Source organism: Elephantulus edwardii, unplaced genomic scaffold (genome assembly GCF_000299155.1).
Source record: "Elephantulus edwardii isolate Elephantulus edwardi_28Jun2011 unplaced genomic scaffold, EleEdw1.0 scaffold00289, whole genome shotgun sequence".
NCBI lineage: Eukaryota > Metazoa > Chordata > Mammalia > Macroscelidea > Macroscelididae > Elephantulus > Elephantulus edwardii.
This window is the reverse complement of record NW_006400039.1, coordinates 1,316,179-1,335,522: the sequence shown is the minus strand read 5'-3', so window position 1 is coordinate 1,335,522 and position 19,344 is coordinate 1,316,179. Positions and strand designations below refer to the sequence as shown.

The window sequence follows — 19,344 nt, the reverse complement described above, 5'->3', positions numbered from 1 at the left end:
CCCTGACCTGACGGTTCCCTGTGCCCCTTCCCCAAACAGACTGACTCTCAAAGGGACAGGCCAGCCTCGGGGACCCCCTACTCCTTCGTCAATGGGACAGGCCAGCCTCCAGGGCCCCACTACTTTGCCAAGGGCCAGGCCTAGCTACTGGGTGTCTGGTCTGCAGCCTCGGAACCACAGAAGCATGTCTTTCCAGGCACATACGAGGAGGCCCACACTAGGGACACCTGCTGCCTTGGACCAGACCCAGGAGCGAGGCATCCCCCACGAAGGTGAGTGGGACCCAGCTGCGAGTGGGGAGGCAGGAACACCCATACCTCCTTAATTTTTGCTCTTTTGGGTCCAAAAACATAGAAGAAACAAATCTCCATTAAATGAAAAACAAAACAAAATAAAAACAAAACTGAAGCAGAACCCCAAAGTAGATGAGGTGGTGGGGCTGTTAGCAGGGGTACCCCTTGAGTGCAGGCAGCCCCAGCCAGGATGGTGGGCAATGGCGAGGGTGGAGAAGGGGGATGCGGCACAGCCAGGGGCCCTTCCTCACCTGAGGGAGCGTAACACCCATCCCACTGCCCATCACCCCCCACATGTACGCACACCCACATGTGCACACCCCCACACACGTGCACATATCCACACACTCACTCGTGCACACATGCTCGGTGGACCTGGGTAGGCAGAAAACGCAAACCAATCAGTGAACCAAGGAGTCTGCTCCCTGTGGCCTGGCCCCACCCCACAGCCCCAGGGGTCCTTACAGATACAGAATGGAGTGTCACACAATGCACGCCCCTAAGTCACAGGCCACTGGTGGCCGCTGGCTTCATCTTCCTGGGCAGAGAGAGGGGCAAGGGGTGGGAGGAGGGCAGGGGGCTTGAACCCCCAAGCCCCGGGGCGGCAGAGCTACCATTGGGGACTAGCCTGGGAGCAGCAGCAGGGGCCCCGGGACCTTCTCGCAACCAGACCTGCAGTGGCCTAGTCGCTTACAGTATAACGAATGCAACAGTTTCCTTCATACGTTAAATACAAGCAGAGTAAAGTCACATTGTCTCAGGCAACAGTAGCGGTTCAGTAGGTTGTGGCTCGATCACATTGGTCTGAATTAGTAACACATGCAAGCTCTAGCGCCAAGACCCCGCCCGCTGCTCCGCCCACCGGCCCTTACAAAGTCCCGGGGTAGCTGCCGGGCTCTGGTCTCCGCGCAGGGGTCGCGGGCCGGCTGGAGCTGGCGCTGCCCTGCTCAAAGGGCTGGGCTGGGCTCTGGCCATCGGTGGACAGTGGCTCGGGTGCGGCCACCTCCTGGATGACCGAGCCCGCCCCATCGGCCTCCTCGCCGGCCTCAAAGGCGGGGTTGGGGGCGGAGGCCAGGTCTACATTCACAGTGTCTGTTCGGAGGGCCACGATGGCCGCGGAGTCAGCCCGACGCTCAGTGAAGATGCGTTGCTCAAAGACCTGGGTGGCGGGCGGGAAGTCGGGGTCGAGAGGCACGCTGGCGGCCGAGGAGCCCATGACCGTGCGGTACATCTCCACGCCCTCGGGCAGCATGGACTTGATCTTGGGCAGCCAGCGCTTGCGGACCCGCCGGGCGTTGGTGCACATGTCGGCTGCGATCACGTTCATCTCACTCTCCTTGAAGCTGGGGGCGAAGTTCTGGCAGTAGACTGCAACCAGAGGGCAGCGGGCGTGGGCATCTGGACGCCCTCCCGGGGCCAGAGTGCTCACGAGCACAGGGGCCCACGCTGGGACAACAGGGCCCAGGGACCCTCAGGACACCCTACAGCCCAGTGCTGGCTGACATGTGGCTGTGGGCCACAGGGTGGAGGTCCAGCTACACCTTGGCGACAGTCCTGGAAGGTCCACTTCCTGTGGGACAGTCCCCACCTAAGGGCTCCAGATTCAGGGAGGGGGCCAGTCAGGCTGAGAATGTGCTTCTGCAGGGCCCCCTAAGTCTCTGTCCCTGGTGGGTGCAGGGGCCAGCCACAGGTTCTTCCTGATGGGGGTGGGGCGAAGACTGTAGGGGCCCAGGGGAAGAGGCCAGTAGCACTAACCCAACCCCTACCCTGGCCACAGGCAGATCTCCATTTCACTGGCCCCTGGAGCAGGCCCCCAGGAGCTGGCCAGGCCAGGGGTGGGAGTGTTCGCACACTCCACCTAAGCCTGTCATTGTCACCCAGCACAGGGGCCTTTGACCACTGCTGCACAGTGTCCCCCACCTTGTCGCTGCAGCATGGAGTCGATGCTCACATGAGATGCTCTTAGCCAGAAAAGACATCACTGTATGTTCCTGCGGCCACAGGACATGCAGGGCCAGCGCTGTGACACAGGCCGGCCCGCACTGGCCCGCATCAGCCTGCATCGCCCGCATCTGGGCTCCAGGGGGGCGGTCTGCCTCGGAGATGGACTGCTCCGCCCCCGCGCCACCGGGAGCGGGAGGCAGAGCGGCCGAGCAGATGGCAAAGGCTCAAAATAACCTCCAAATGTAAATAAGGGGTTTGTTCGAAGAGGAAAATTAGATCTATTTCACATATTAAAATAGTTTCACAGCTGAATTCAGCTTAGGAACCCACAGAACCCGAGCCCCTGGAGGCTGCCTTCTGACAAGGTCCTTTCGTCTCTTGTCCCCTCGGTCCCTGCTCAAGTACCCTGATGGGACACAGGAAGGGTCGTGGGCCGCCAGAGACCCCGGGTACCAGCGTGATGGTTCCAGGACTCCAGTGTCTGAGACCCTGATCCCTGAGACCCCCATTCCCAGAATTGACTCAAAACTGGCTCCTGGGGCCCAACCCTCTAGGCCTTGAAGGCACTCAGCCCCAGCACCCCGGTCCTCAACCCCAACCCCTGGCCCTGGATATGGCCCTTACGTTTCACAGCATTCAGGACGCGGCTGTCCAGTGGCTTGCGGCTGGGATCGCTGGTGGACGAGCGGATGCCGGTGCCGCAGCTGTTGGCCAGGGTGTTCCTGGGGGGACGGGAGGAGGAGGCGGCTGAGGTGGGCGTGAAGGCTGGCTATCCCTGCCCTGCACACTGAAGGCCCTCCCCTCCGTGGAAAGGTCCTGGCTCGGGGGTCTCAGGGGTCATGGTGAGCATGGGAAGGAGAAGGGTGTGCCCTCCTGAGAGACAGGAGTGCGGGACTCCCAGGCTAAGCAGGCCCCAAGCCAGGTCAGATCCTTGTCCTGCAGGGAAGCCCTAGCCTGCAGGGTCCTCCACAGATGCTGGTGCAGGACACACTAAGGGGCTGGGCTGGGGTGTTCACTAGCCCTTTGAGAAATGTCTGCAGTCAGGCCCCCTGTGCCCATCTAGGCGGCAGAGACTGCTCCTTCAGGGTCCAGTTTATAGCTCAGCCTCCATTTACAGACAGAACCCAGCCGGAGGGACCCCAACCCCTATGTTTACCCACAGTCAGCTCCCAGACAGGGGTTTCCCGACCTTTATCTCCACCTGCAGACAGCTCCTGGCTACAGGGGCCCCGACCTTCCTCCACACCCTCCCCCCTCCTGGACCCACCTGTCAAAGAAGGTGGCCAGGAGCCTTCGCAGCAGGACCTTATGCTTCACCCCCGCGCACAGGTGACAATTCATCAGCTGGCCCCGTGTGATGTAGACTCCGGAGCCTGCAGCCAAGAATGGGGCAGCCACCTCAGCTCAACCGGGACCCTGACCGGGACCCCGCCCATCACCCCACCACACCCAGTGCCTGGATGTTCCCCAGGCCAGGTCTCTGCACTGTGGGACAGCTGTGCTGAGGACCTGGTGGCCTGTCTCACGTCCTCACGAGCTCGTGAACCGAGGCCGGGCTGCCGTCCAGGACATGGAGAGCTTGGGGTAGGGGAGCCTCAGTGTAGACTCCCAGGTAGGGCCCCTCGGCCCAGAGACAGGGCCCAGCATTGAGAGGCCGGCTCAGTGGGCACCCCAGCCATCAAGGATGTAGCGGCAGGCCCGTCCCACTCACCGGGGCCGTTTCACCTAAGCCACAGTCACTGCTCTGCCAGCCGCCACTCAGAGAAAGCAGTGGACAGTCTGTGGTCAGACATGTTCAAGGTCCCTGAAGCCCACTTCGGAGCCACGTCACCATGTAGTGGGCCCCCACAGACTTCCTCAGGGACACATCAGTAAACCGAGGCTTAGCACGGCCTGAGACGGGAGGTTCCCTGCACAGCTAGGACAGCTCCAGGCTGCTCCCCAAACTCTGTACTGGCTGCCCTGGAGCAGGAGGGTGCGGAGGGCTTGGGCCTCTGCAGGACCACCTTCTCCATAGTTCCCGCGGGCCCCAGGACTCCCAGGGACTCCAGGGTGCCTGCCTGGCCTCTGCAGCACAGCCGCGTCCGCGCAGATGTAAGCCAGGGCTCCCTTAAAAAGGCCATGTAGCTCCCGGACGAGCGCAGCCCTCACCTGCCAGCCATGGGTATGATCTTCAGGAGAGAAACATTCTCCTCTGGAGAGAAGGGCAGCCCCAGATGCCACCTCCATGCACGGGACGCTAGGGGGTGCTTGTGAGGTGGGCTGCTGACCAGCGCCAAGCACAGGGGACAGCTGTGACTTTAAGGGCTCTGCTGGAAAGCACGGCGTGGACAGGAGTCCAGGGGGCATCAGACCAGACAGAGGCCCCAGTCGGCGTCCGGACTCAGCCTGGAGCTGGACCCCCAGCCACCGAGAGGCCTCCCTTTAATGGCAGCCTTGTCGCTGGGAGGGCCACAGCTCACAGCTCCTTCCCAGTGACCTGAATTACACACAGTACAATCATGACATCCAGAGCCAATCAGAGGCTCCGCCCAGGGGAGTCGATTAAAATGCTAAATTAATTCCACTGAAGAACTCCCTTAACGACACATTCTTCCAGGAAGAAAGGGCCTGCGTGGTGATGAGTCCATTGTTCTAGGGGAGACATTTGCCCACAATGGTGGGGGGCATGGGAGGGACTCACCTGCTACCAGCTCCAGTTTCTCTCCGGGGTCCCCCTCCGAGTAGAGCTTGGGGTGGCAGCGGTACCCGATCTGACTGATGAGGCTGGCGGGCAGGGCCACCAGGTCTCGGCGGATGAGGACGCACGAGCGGCTCTCCAGAGGTACCGGCTCCGGCTTCTCCGGCACTGCACACACAAGATGATCGGGTCGGGGGACAGTCCAGCTGACCACGCTGCCCCTCCCCATGTGACAAAGAATCAGACAGCTCCTGACTCAGCCCCACAGGCCAACACTTGTGGCTGGGGCTCAAGATGGGGTTGAAGATGTGGCCATGACAGGGATAGGACACTGGCCGGCTCCAAGAGCCACATGGGCAAGCAGGCCCTGCAAACCACCCCCCCAGGGGGCAGTGCACCCCCAGGCCTGCCAGGCCCCAATCTGCCTCTGAGGAGGCTACGTTTCAGTGAGCAAGGGCTCCTGTCACATGTGGGGGGAGCCACTTGGACAGAGTGGTCAGTGGCTCCCAGTCAGGACACACGGCACCTGCTGTGAACATCTGTGAACATTCCACAGACCACAGCTGGGGACGGGGGTCACAGAAGTGAGCAGGAGGGGGTGCCCGCCAGCACTCTTGGTTGGGCACCCCAGGTCGTCCGATGTCCCACCTCACTTGTTCAGATCCCTGTGGCCTGTCCAGTACTGACCTCCTTTAACATCCATCTGCTGAGAAGTTACAGGGTCCACCCAGCCCTCCAGGGCACCTGCAGGCAGGGGTGTGTGACAGAGGGAGGGGCCTGGAGGGGTGAAGGTGCTGGCCCAGCCACGCTGCCTGCAGCCAAGGGTGGACTCCTGGTTCTGTGTCTGGCCCATGGCTCATTTTGCAGGTGTAGGGCAGGTCTGTCCATCCCCCTGCCTCCTCGCTCCGCCTGCAGACTGTCCACCCAGGGACCCCTCACTCTCAAGGTTTCACAGGAAAAAGTGAACGCCTGAGGTTCATTTCAAAGCTGGGGGGTGGGGGGACAGGTAGGGGCTGGGACAAGGGCTTGGAGAGGCTGTGCCCCATTCTTAGTCTTCCAGAACCTGGAGTTGGAAAGCACCAAATGAGCCCAAGCTGAGGATGGTGGTGCGGCCTGGCCTGTGGGCCAAATTCTACAAGCCCCAAGAAGCCACGAGCTGGGGAGCTGGTGTGGGCAACTGTATCACAAGCAGGACCCATGGTTCAGAGCAGGGTCCTGGAGCAGCTTCGTGACAGAGCCGTGCCCTGCAGGGACCGAGGACAGAGCTTCCCCGGCGTGGACCCCAGGTCGAGGGGGGCTCCAGTGTCCACTGTCCACAGGAAGAGGTCATGATGCCTCAGGTCACCCCCATACTGTGTGCAGACCCTGTTGGGCTGCAGCCCTGGCACAGGGTCTCAGGTCAGCCCTAGGCCCCATCGCACCCCAGCCTCGCTGACTGGAAGGTGAGGAGGGAACGAGTTGAGCAAGGAGCTGCTCACCCTGGAATCACCTGGGGCCCCAGGAACCACCGGGACCGTACTCTAAAGCATAAATGCCGCATTTACAGTGTTACCAACAGAAGCCAGCGTCATCCACAACCAAATCGCCACTGTGTGTGTGTGTGTGTGTGTGTGTGTGTGTGCCCCCGCTCCGACGCCCAGAGACACTGGATCCAGAACAGCCGAGGAGCTATTTCTGCCCAGCCACGTGCTGGATGTGAGGCTAAAAATACCAAGTACAGCAACGTAGCTCGGAGCGCACAGCTAAGGTGCTGGAGCCTCCCTGCTCCTCCGGGCCGCCCCCTCTCAGAGCAGCACACAGACCCCAAGCGGTCCCCCTCCCTATGGTGTCCAGGTCCAATCAGCCAGAGCTGGCAGGGACCCTGCAGGACCTGCCTGGTGGCCTCCACAGGGTCATTCAGACTAGCGTGTCGCCCAGTGCTGGACTCTGGGGTAGACGAAGACCTCTGCTATCCAGGGCTGCAGGCTGTCCAGGGGGTGTGATCTCGTGGCACTTCCCAGCGCAGCCCTGGGACCGCTCCAGGACGAGCTGTGGTGCAGGTTCCCACTACCCTCCCCAGAGACACACCCTGATCCCCCGGATGGCCAGCTGTCCAGGACCTGGGGAGTCTGCAGAAAATGATGGCAACTGAAGTCATCCTTCAACATAGAGAGAGGGTCCATCAGCGTCACCGAGGTCACGGCAGGACCTCCAAGAACAGAAACCCAGCTGCTGGCCCTGGGGGCATCTCTCGGCACTGCAAAGCTGCGGGTGAAGCCTGGCCATGCCAGTGACTGCCCATCTCCCAGACCTCAGCAGCTCATGAGTGAAAAGATGACCCAGTGGGTGACCGGGAAGGTCGCCTCGGCCATGGTCCACACAGTCTCCCTATGCTCTGGTCACTGGGTTGGAATATGATGAAAGTCCAGCCGCCACCCTAGCTGCTTCATCCCAAATGGTGAGCAAAGCCTGTTCTGGTCCCCACGTGCATCAAGGGTGTACAGCCGGGAAGAGGCCCCTGGGGCCATCGAGATCAGCAGGCGCCATCAGAGACAGCATGGACAGGGCCATCATGCTTGGATCAAGCACCTCATGAGTCAGGAGCCTGACCAGGGCACACCCAGATGACCCTTGGTCATCTACCTCCAAGAAAGGCGACCGAGCTGTCCTGTCAGCACAGTGGGTTTACAGAGAGACTGCCCATCTTTCTCCCATCTTTCGGTGGTTTCAAACCGCCAGCCTTACCCGTAGGCCCCCAGAGCTCCCTTATAAAACTCATAAAATGTTAAAACTGGAGAAAAAGCAGAGGGGGTAAAAGCTGTACTTAAGACCTCAGAGTTCTCTGCACCCAGCAGTTAAGGTGAGGAATCACTGTGCTGGATTGAACAAGTTCTTGACCTCAAATCCAAACACAGAGCCACACTTGCCGGCCGTACAGCAGGTGTGCACCACACGCCTGTCAGCTGGGCGGATGTGCTGCGTGGCCGCAGGCTGCTGGAACCAGCCCGGCAGTCAGGCCCCCAGCGCCGCAGACATCAGCAGAGCTCCCAGGCTGGGGCAGACCAGGGAGAAAGAAGGTGTGGCTTCTACGTCTGAAAGAACTGGGCCCTGAGAACCTCGCGAGTGGCTGTGGGACGCTAGCTGATGGGGCCTGGAGGACGAGCCCCCTGTTGGAGGGACCCAAAATCTAGAGAAACAGTTATGGTGGTGGTGTGGACTGTCAACTCGGAACCAACCCACAGCCGACCCTCCAGCAGGCTGTCTGTGGGGGGAGACTGCCTGTTCTGAGAAGTAGCTAGTGGATTTGAACTGTGCATCTTTGGTTTTACAGTACTGCTCCTTACCACTAGGCCACGGGCGTTGCCTGGAGAAGTTGAGGGTCTGGGAGGAGAGGAAGCGCTTGTCGCCCGTGCGGATGAGGCAGGCCCGCCAGCGCCTGGCTCTGCTGTCCATACCGAATCAGACGGACAACGCCCACCATCAACCATAAAGGGAGGCCTGAGTGCATGGGGGTTAAATGCTTGGACGCGAATCAAAAGGTCAGTGGTTCACATGTATGCCAGTGTGTGAAAGTGGTGTGCCAGTCCACTTCTGGAAAGATCCACAGCCTGGACGAGCTGGAGGTGTCTGCTCTGTCCTGTAAGGCTGCGGGGGGTCAGAACCAATGACCACAAAGGCAGAAGGGCTGATAGGCAGGATGGGGTGGTCCTGGCACATGGACGAGTACACAGGTCACAGAACTGAGCCAAGCGCTCAAAGAAGACTCACAAAATACGGCCACCGGTATAGAATCAATTCAATGGAGGAAAGATCCAAGAAAAGAAATAAAAGGTCCTCAAGCAGTGGTCATCCAAACACAAATGAACTCCGAAACAAATACCAATATAAAGCTAGAAACCTAGCTTTGTGACCCTGAGTGAAAGCGGAAAGCTTAGACTTGACCTCAACAGTAAGACCATAAAAGAAACATCTGAGGAGACGGCCTCAGCGTGATGCCCCACTCCCACTGGGAAAGGCCCTGCACAAAGGACGGAGAGAAACGCTAGCAAAGCCCTTACTCAGCCAGGAGACAAACCAACCTTGTCAACAGGGAAAGCCTGAGCAGAGAGGATGTGCCCGTGGCAAACGGGTGCGCAGACAGAACGCTCTTCGCCATTGAAAGATTGCAAATGGAAAGAGTGGTGAGGAAGCCACTTCCTCCAATGGCCACCTTGGAAAATACTGACGGTAGTAAGCGGTGGCATGGAGCCGTGGGCATGCAGAGACACTGCTGGCCGGAGCCCAGAGGTGGCACCGCCATTCCTGAATGGCCTGGCAGTAACCAGGCACATGGCATGGGACCAACAAGATCACCTCCAGGCATTTCCAGAAGAGCGCTCACACAGGTACCTGGACAAGAAGTCCTGTTGTTTGGCAGCTCCAGGCTGATTTGGACTCGAGACGCCACCTGAGAGAGCAGCTGAGCCCCATGGGCTTCCTGACGGCACATCTTTATAGAATCAGACTCAGCCTCTCTCCTACAGAGCCGTGGCTGCACTGGAACCACCGACCTTTCCATCTGCAGCAGAACTTACAGCAGCTCCACGTGGAGAACAAGCCCAACTGGAAACAGATACACACTCAAGCTGCTTTCCCTGTGACAGCGTGAATCAGCCGTGAAAAAGCACACGCTGAGGCAAGTGTCAAATCCCTGCTCACGGGAGACGCCTCGGAGGGTGCTGGCCTGGGCGACAGGAGCCAGCATGTCAGCCATGGCTCAGCGAGCTTGAACAACAGACTGGAACCACACCCCGTCCTGGGATCCGCACAATCTCCATGCTGGCGCGCACTGCTCTAGCACCATGTCCAGCCACCTGGTGGAGGCCCCTCCTCTCTTTGTTGACCCTCTCCTTCCCGCAGCATGCCGTCTTTTCCCAGGACTGGCCCTTCCTAACAACGTGTCCGGAGTGCGGCCAAGTGTCACCCTCTCATCTCTCAGGGGCACTCGGCTCCACTTCCTCTAAGATTGCCTGCACCTTGGCAGATCATGGGCGGGGACACAGGATCATGGGAGGGGACACAGGATCATGGACGGGGACAGAGATCATTCACAAGGTCCTCAGATCATGGACGGGTCCTCAAATCATGGATGGTGTACACAGATCATGGACGGGTCCTCGGATCATGGAAGGTTGTACACAGATCACGGACAGGTACTCAAATCATGAAAGGGAACTCAGATCATGGACAGGTCCTCAGATCACGGACAAGTCAGGTGTACACAGATCACGGACGGGTACTTAGATAATGGACAGGCACACAAATAATGGACAGGTCCTCAGATCATGGACAGACAGGTCCTCAGATCACGGACGGGTCCTCAGTGTTCCTCTTGAACTCTTTAATGCAAAGGTGGCACTTCTCCTCCTCCAGAAGACTCCACTTAGGTCACATTGTCTCAAAGGCAACCTGAGTATGGAAAATCTATCAGCAGCTGGCAATGGTGTGGGGAGGTAAGTGTGGCCTTGAGGGGCTGACAGGGTCGTTTGCTTCTGGACCTTGACAGCAGTGGTGGTTGCATGAGTCTATATATGTGTTAAAAGTCTTAGAACATTTTCTAAAACATCTTAGAACAAGTAAATATTCACTGCTGGTGGGAGTGTAAAACAGTACAACCACTATGGAAGTCAGTATGGTACTTTCTCAAAAAGCTGGAAATAGAAATACTATTTGACCCAGCAATTCCACTCCTGGGAATAAACCCCAAAGAAACTATAACTGCCACCGCAGCAGATATATCCACACCCATATTTACTGCAGCTTTATTCACAATAGTAGAGAGTTGGAAATAACCCAAGTGCCCATCAACAAACGAATGGATAGAGAAGCTGTGGTATAGTCACACAATGGAATACCATGCAGCACTGAAAAACAAGGAACTCATCAAATAAAAAATGAGTGACCCTGGAGGACATTATGCTGAATGAAATCTCTCAGCACAAAAAGACAAATACAGGGAGCTCTGGTGGCCTAGTGGCAAGACGCTGCACTGCAATCCCAGAGGTATGCGGTTCAAATCCACCAGATACTCTGCTGGAGAAGGAGGGGGCAATCTCCTGTACCAGTCAGATGTGATTTGACAGTACATGTAAAAATAATATAATAATAATAATAAAAAAAGACAAATACAGCATACTTGTTATAAAACAAATGAAATACGGCATCACTGTTATAAAACAGGACTGGCATGGGGGCTGGGAGGAAACTCAGAAAAGAGGGGATAAATAATCTACACAGCACTGAAACAGATGAGGGAGAGAACTGTATAAAAGGAATATATGATTAGGTATTATAGGCGTGAAAAGAGTCCAGAATAAGAGCTGCATAGTAAAGTGGTCGGCGGGGGTGAAGGGGAAGACTGTGTAACAATGAAAGAACTTTTTCCCCCAAAGAAAAAAACGATCTGGGGGAAGGGGGGCAGGGAGGAAAATGTGCAACAATGAACGACTGGAAATCCAAGTTCTTTATAAGCTTTCATTAAAATCTCAATTTAAAAAAATGCAGAGACTTTAGAAGAGAAAAAAGAAAGAAAAACCAACCTCTAGAGGGAACGGCTCCCAGAGGTACCTTAGATCCAGGGAAGCAGCGGTACTCGGTGGTCAGTGCCCAGCAACCACTCGTGTTCTCCCTGCTAGTGCCACCAGGATTCACATCCCTCCCGTGCCCACAGCATGGCCGTACTCCCCTGCCCTCCAGCTACACACAGAGCAGGGAGCCTGCCCAGGACGAACATGCAGCCCTGTCCAATCCACTCTGCTCATGGGGGGCTTCTCCTGCATCACAAATGCACCTGCTCTGCCCCCTGGTGCCCACCACGACAGCTTCCAGGTCCTGCAGGTCACACTCTGAGAACAGGATGCCCGTGTGCACCACACCTCTGCGGGCTTCCGGGGCGGGGCAGGGGGGAGACCCTCCAGGGCCGGGGGGGGGGGGTCACCACGGTGGGAGGACGTCACAGGGCCTGGCAAAGCCTGCACTAACCATCTTGTCCCAAACAAACCTGGCCACTGCCACCACTCCAGTCCTGCCAGTCCGCCTCCCAGATTGGAGATCCTCCTGCACGTCTCCATCCTGGTCACCACCTGAGTCGGGCCCTGGAGACTCCAGAAGTCAGCTCCCTAACTGCTCTCCACCCCCACGTGGCAACCCCAGCAATTCTTTCCGCAAGTCTCCCACACGCTTCCTGCGCTCCGTCCTACCAGGACTCTGTCAGGCGTGTCCAGAGATGGCCAGGAGACACAGGCAGCGGTGCGCCCACCTGAAGCGGGAGGCAGCCTACACACCCACTCAAGGGGCTGGGTAAAGAGAGATGCGCTCTCCTGGATGAAGAAACGCCAGCCTCGGGGAGACACACGCAGGGAGCTGTCACGGCCCGAGAACGACAGTCACAACACACCGAGCCAACACGCAAGGCACAGACCATCAGGTTTGCTGCTTGTGCAGAGCACACACGTGCACGTGGAGACACATGTCACGTGACAGCAGCTGGGAGCACCTCTGGGCCAAGGGAGGGGTGGGGGCTGGACGAGGACTGTTTGTCACTATATGGTGTCTTCTCGCTCTTCAAAAGACCAGACTGTGTACAATCGGGTTAAAAGCAGTCCCGCGCCCCAGTGGGTTCACAGAGCCTGCACATCAGCCGCACAGGAGACGGCTTGTCCTGCTCCTGGAGCAGCTGATGGGTTTGAACCACGTGCATTTGGGTTGGCAGCTCAGTGCTTTACACACTCGGCTCCACCAGCATGAGCTGCCGCTGACTCCGTGTCACCTAACGCAGCAACGAGCACCTCTGAGGGCTCAGATCACCCCGGCTTTCTTTCATGGTGATGTTGGAAAGGCAGCGGCAAGAGAATACGGGGGACCCGGCAGCCAGAAGTTCTTACACCAGCCACGCCTGCAGGACAGCGGCCGCAGCTGAAGCGGAGAACCCAAGATCCAACGTGACTCGGAGCGGGCCTTGGGACTGCTGCCCCTGGAAGCAGAGCTCAGAGCCTTTGCCCAAGTTTGTTAGAAGGCTGGGTAAGAGAGTCAAGCGGAGTCTTCGGAACAGGGACTAAAACCGCGAGGCTCCCATCTGCGGGATTACAGCCCAGCTTCTTGACACTAGGCCACCAGAGCTCCCTAACTAGAACACAGAGTTTACGAAATAAGAACTGAGGAAAATCAGAAGTCATAACAAATGAAATGGAACGTAGAAACACAGACACTGCAGATTCTGGCTGAGATGGTCTGGAACCAGCCACTCTCAACCACAAAATTACCTGATCTACTACGCCGGGCAAGGAAAAGAAGGAAAGGGTGTTCCATTCATAGCAAAGAAGACCATTTCAAGATGCATCCTCAAGCGCCACGCTGTGAGCGACAGGCTTCTATCCGTACGCATACAAGGAAGAGCTGTTACTATAACCGTTATTCAAATACACACACCAACAACTAGAGCAAAAGACGAGGAAATTGAGGATTTCTACACATTCCTGCAGTCTGACGTTGATCGAGCATACAATCAAGATGTATTAGTCACTGCTGGCTGGAATGTAAACGTTAGAAACACAGGAGGAGGACTGGTGTCAGAAATTATGGGCTTGGTGACAGAAATGAGGCTGGAGATCAAATGACTGAATTTTGCCCAAAGATTTTTTTCATGGCAAATATCTTTTATTAAAAACACGAGTGGCAACTATACATAGGAAACAAACTATAGTCCTTGACCTTCTGCAGCAAACGCCTCAGGTCCTCCTCAGTTTCGGCAAGCAAGGTTGTGTCATGTGCATAATGAAGGTTGTTAAGTCTTCCTCCAATCCTGATGCCACCTCCCTTCTCATAAAGTCCAGGCTCCCAAGTTATCTGCTCTGCATGTAGACTGAAAAGGTAAGGGGACAGGATGCATCCCTGATGCAGGCTTTTGCTGATCCTGAGCCAAGCAGTGTTCCCCTGTTTTGGTCTGACCACAAGTAAAGGTTTTGCATGAGCAAAATTAAGTGTTTTGGGATCCAGATTCTTCCCAAAGTTAGCCACAATTTGTTGTAATCCACACAGTCAATGAAACACAGGTAGACATTCCTCTCTGCTTTCAGCCAAGATCCACCTAACCTTGGCTACAATGTCCCTAGTGTCACAAACTCTTCTAAACCCAGCCTGCACATCTGGTAGTTCTCTGGTGATGCGCTGTTCCAGGCATTTTTGGATAATCTTCAGCAGTATCGTGTTTGCGTGTGACATTAATGATATTGCTTGATAATTTCCTCAGTCTGCTGGGTCGCCTTTCTTTGGAATGGGAATAAACACACATCTTGTCTAGTCCGTTGGCCAGATAGTTGTTCTCCAGATTTATCACAGCCTGGCGAGCACACTGAGGAAAGCATCAGTTTGCTGAAATATGTCAGTTGGTATTCTACCAATCCCTGGGGCCTTATGTTTTGCCAGTTCCTTCAGAGCAGCTTGAACTTCCTCCTTCATCACCGTCGCCTCTTGATCATAAGTTGTTCATGAAATTCTTCTGTGTTGGCCATTTCTTTTTTGTAACATGCCTCTGTGTACTCCTTCCATCGTCTTTTGATGCTTCCTGGGTTGTTCAACATTTTGCCTTCAGCATCAAGTATTGCTACTCAAGGCTTTTCCTTCAGTTCCTTCAGCTTAAGAAATGTCAAGCAAGCCTGTCTGTCTGTGCCTTTTGATTTTTCCGACTCCAGCTCCTCGCACATTTCATTATTATACTTTGCTTTTTCTTCCTAAATGGCCCTTTGAAATCTTCTACAAGAAATAATAATTTAAAAATATGTATTACATTGGGGAAATCTGCTGTCAGGGATCTCTCCAATGTGCTTATGAGTAAGGATGTCAGCTAAAGGATACGGTACATCTGATCCAGGCCATGATCTTTTCAATGACTTGTTAGGCATCTGCAAGTGACACTGACTACAGATGACAGAACTGACCCGTTTGAGTTGTGTCAGAGAAGAGTACTGAATACTCCATGGACTGCCCGAACAGGTCTGCCCTGGGGAAGGAGTGACCAGTGTGTTCCCTGGAGGCAGGGGTGGTGAAGCTTCATCACAAACTTTGGGCTTGTTGTCAGAGGGGCCAGTCCTTGGAGAACATCGTGTTGGGAAAGGTGGAGGGTCAATTAGGGGAGGAAGAGCCCCATCAACATAAAAGGACACAGTGACTAACAAGGACTCAAGTGTGCCGGAGAGGACGAGGACTGCAGAGCGGGCAAGGTTCAGATCTGCTGGTCACAGTGCCGCCACGGGTCACAGCTGACTTATGGCAAAAACAACACAAGATCTAAGTGGCAAAGATTCCGCACACTAACATGTTAGGTACAATTCCGCAGCTAAACCAAATGCAAGGGGTGGAGGGGGGAAGAGTTTACATTTCAAAGTTAAGGTCTTACATCCTGGAAAGGCCAATGTTAACGTCAGGTCTTCTACAAGCTCTGCAGAATATTCAAGCCTTCAGCTGGAACCACAAAAGAGCTATAGCCCAGGATTATGGATTAACTAGAAACATGTCAGCCACAGCCTACTCCAGGGGCTCCCTGGACTCCCGCTCATAGCACAACAACTTAACTCATTTTTAACAGAGACTTCACAGACCCTCCTTCAAGTATGAAGTCCTCAGAGCCTCCAAAAGGTTTCAGATGACGTTCAGCATGCAACAAAAAACCAGAATGGCAAAGAGCCGAACCAGAATGATAGAAAACAACTTTTAAAATACATAAAATGTAGATCCATCGGTAACCCAAATCAGACTATTAACAGACACGGATTTTCACTATTCTTCAAATAAATTTTAAAAAAAGGTTCACGAAATATCATGAACAATATGAAGACCAGCACCCAAAAGCCAGGATCAACAAAACCAACCCGCCTTTAGATGCCAGCACTCCCGTGTCACCTGCTGCTGTGAACTGTGGGTTTGCACTGACTCCTAGCTCAACACAGCAGGCTCTCGTTCACCTTTCTTCGTGGAAGCTGGTGGGTTCAGACTGCACGGCTTTGGGTTGCCCATGCAACTCCTTATAAGATAATTGTTGTTGTTGTTAGGTGCTGTCGAGTATGACTCATAGCAGCCCCTATGGACAAAACATCTGAACCCTGTCCTGTCCTGCACCATCCTCACACTTCCTGACACACAAGAGCCCACTTCAGCAGTGACCGCGTCAGTCCACCTGGCTGAGGGTCTTCCTCTCCCTTGCTGACCCTTCAACCTCCCCAGCAACATGTTCTTCTCCAAGGAATAGCCCCTCTTAGCAATATGCCAATAGTTGAACTTAGTAATTCAATAGATTGTTATAACACAAATGAAATACAGCAAGTGAGAAGACTCATGAGCTGGGAATCAATTCAATAGAACACACACAGATAAAAGAATAAAAGATACAGAATATATGTGATTTGGTGAAAATATAACATGTATAACTGGAGCCTCCAAATGCTAAGAGAGGGGGTACACACCTGAGTCCTCACAGCAGCTAAACTCCCAGGAAGGGTCACGGACAGAATGTCCCAAAAGAAACGCCTTCCCACTAGAAGGGAGAGTGGGAATGTAGAAAAGTATAAATGTAACTGATATAAAGGCAACAGAAACATCTGGTGACACTTAACATGTTCCCAAAATTAAAACACCGGCAACCGGAGCACAAGCTAAGGGGCAAAAGGCACGGAGGTGACTGATGAAGGTCTTTCTATTCTGAAAGGAGAGTGTTAATGAAAAAAAAAAAATTAAAATACTGATAAATGTAGAAGTCTTTAACTCTAAAACAAGAACATAAAAACTTAAAAATAAGTGTATATAGGGCAAAATGCAAAATAAAACATCTGATTAATCCAAAAAGAGGAAACAAACAAAAAACAAACTTCACAAGACCATGTTAGGACAAAAGAATAATAATTAGTAAGATGGCAAATTAAGCCCTAAGAAATTAGTAATTAATGAAATACCAAAGGGCCAAATCCTCCAATTAAAAATGAAAGCCTTAATACTGAATTAAAAAAACAAAACCCATGAGACAATTTAAATAAAAAATGACAACGATAGGTTGAAGGGAGAATGCAGAGAAGGAACAGCCAGTAAACACTGAACAGCGGTGAGCTGCACGAGGCTGGTATCGAAACAAAGAAGCCTCACTCTTTCCTAGCCCCAACTGTTCGATGTTTTCATTTTTTGCTGTACAATATGTCTTCACTAATGGAACTCACGTTGAACTGAGGGAGCATTTCTGTCACCTCCATGAAGGAACGTGGGCAAGTCACCAACAGAGAAGACAGAGGTGACCGTGAAAGGACAGTCGGGAGTGGACGGTGGTCAAGCACGGTGCTCAGTGTGGACAAGGACAGAGGACGTGCGGGTGTGCGGGGGACCCGGCTGTGCTCTCAGGACGACCCTTGGCCACAAGGAACGTAAGGGACAAACCGTCACAGAGAGATAACCAGATAATCAAAACTGGTCCAGAAATTAACAACTACACCAAACCTCAAGATAACGGAAAGGCCTGGCATGGGGAGAGCGGGGAGATGACAAGAATCAGAAAAATACTTAAAACTGATTGCTAATGAAACGCTGACGTATAAAACGTATGGGACAATCAAAGAAAGCCGAGCAGCAGCCTATTTTACATGCAGCTTATCTGTTTGCACACATATTTAGAAGGCTGGGGGAAATCCAATGCAAGTGATCGTTCTCAAAACCCAGAAGGAACACAAGAAACGGAACTAAAAAAAGTAGGAGGAAACAGAAATCTGTACACACAGACACTATACAACTGGGAGATCCAAATGCTAGCACTGTGATTTATTCTAAGCAAAACCGAATCAAGAGAACAAGACAGGCACAAGCTGAGGAGGATGAAATTTCCAGGAAGGCCCCGCCAGCAGCCCAACCCTCGGACAGCTCAGAGAGAATTCACAGATGCAGGTGAGCAGCCCAGAATCTCGACTGTCAAAAGAAATGAAAAAGAAGCAGCTCAAATACAAATGGAAAGAAATGAAAACTTTAACTCTCCTGACAGCACAGAAACCCGGGCCTTCTGCAAGCTGGAGTCTGCTCTGCACAGGAACCCAGGGCGCAGTGGTCTCCACGTCAGTACAGCAGCAACCAGACGAGGACAAGCAGAGCCAGCGACCACACGGCCCAGCCCCACGCCTCCACGGCTGCAGGGCCGAGCACGCACAGCTCCTGCTCCACCAACAACCGCAACCAGACCAGGCCCGCCTGCCCTCAAATGCTCTCCTGGGGAGCAGACGGGGAGCAGCGCAGACCCTCGAGTTCGTCCACAGCAGACGGAGGAGAGAGGCGGACAGGTGCCCAGCCAGCACGCCACGCACGTCACACCTGAACACCTGCACTGCTTAACCAGGTACGCTGCTGTGTGCCATCAAGCCGAAACTCACGCATGCCTAACACTCCTCTGGGTTTGCAGAGGCAGGAATCTCAGGGGAGGAGACTGCCTAGCTTTGTCTTGCAGAGGAGCTGGTGGATTTGAACTGTGTACCTTTGGTTTGTCAGCACTACTCCTGACCACTCACTAAGCCACCAGAACTCACTCCATCAGATACTGTTGTGCCCTGTCGAGTCAGAACACACTCACAGCTGTCCTTCCAGCAGAGTTTGAGAGGCAGTAAATCGCGCAGGAGGTGACTGCCCATTCGTCCCCCACAGAGGAGCTGGTGGATTTGAACCACATACCACTGAGACTGCAGAACAGCTTCTTACGTCTACACCACCAGAGCGCCATCAATCAGATATGTTGTTGTTATGTGCCGTAGTCACCTGGGACCCACAGAGGCCCTTTGGACAGCAGCTCTGAACCTTGCCCTGTCCTGAGCCAGTCTCACTAATTCTGACATACCGTCCGCCACTGCCCCAGTCACTGTGTCAATCCTTCTCATCCGGGGTCTTCCTCTCCTGTGCTGTCCCTCCATCCTTCTGAGCATAATGTCCTTCTCCAAGGATTGGTCCCTTCTGCCATGTGCCTCAAGTATGTGAGACGGAGCTTCAAAATCCTAGCCTCCAAGGAGAGACTTGGTTTCACCCTTTCCAAGGCAGACCTGTTTGTCCTCTTGGTGGTCCATCGTATGTTCAAGACGCTTCTCCACCACCACAACTCAAAGGCATCAATTCTTCTTCTGTCACCCGTAGTCATTGTCCAGCTCTATGATGCATAGCAACACAAAATAATACAAGGCCTACCCCACCACAATGTCTGAGGCCACAGATAACTTCAAACACCCACACTAAACACCAACAGAACACACAAGTGCCCAGCGTCTTCCAGCGCACGAAATGATACTGCACTTCCTGAAAAGGAACAACTGGGGGGGGTTACCCCCACTTGATGGGGAGGGGCAGAGATGGTTAGAAGTCTTTAAAGGATTGAGAAAAAGAGTGAGGAAAAGTCAGAATTAAACA

General features: G+C 54.2%; 1 protein-coding gene across 1 annotated transcript in view; it reads right to left on the bottom strand.

Annotated features, from left to right (window-relative positions):
* Positions 1–1,006: 1,006 nt before the first annotated feature.
* Positions 1,007–19,344, bottom strand: part of NACC2 (NACC family member 2, BEN and BTB (POZ) domain containing) — a 41,989-nt gene continuing 23,651 nt past the window's right edge. The window contains exons 2-5 of the mRNA XM_006900577.1: positions 4,921–5,085; positions 3,505–3,610; positions 2,862–2,959; positions 1,007–1,661 (exon numbers count right to left, since the gene is read on the bottom strand). Coding sequence (XP_006900639.1) covers positions 1,162–1,661; positions 2,862–2,959; positions 3,505–3,610; positions 4,921–5,085 — 869 coding nt within the window. The 3' untranslated portion in view covers positions 1,007–1,161. The remainder of the gene's footprint in view (positions 1,662–2,861; positions 2,960–3,504; positions 3,611–4,920; positions 5,086–19,344) is intronic.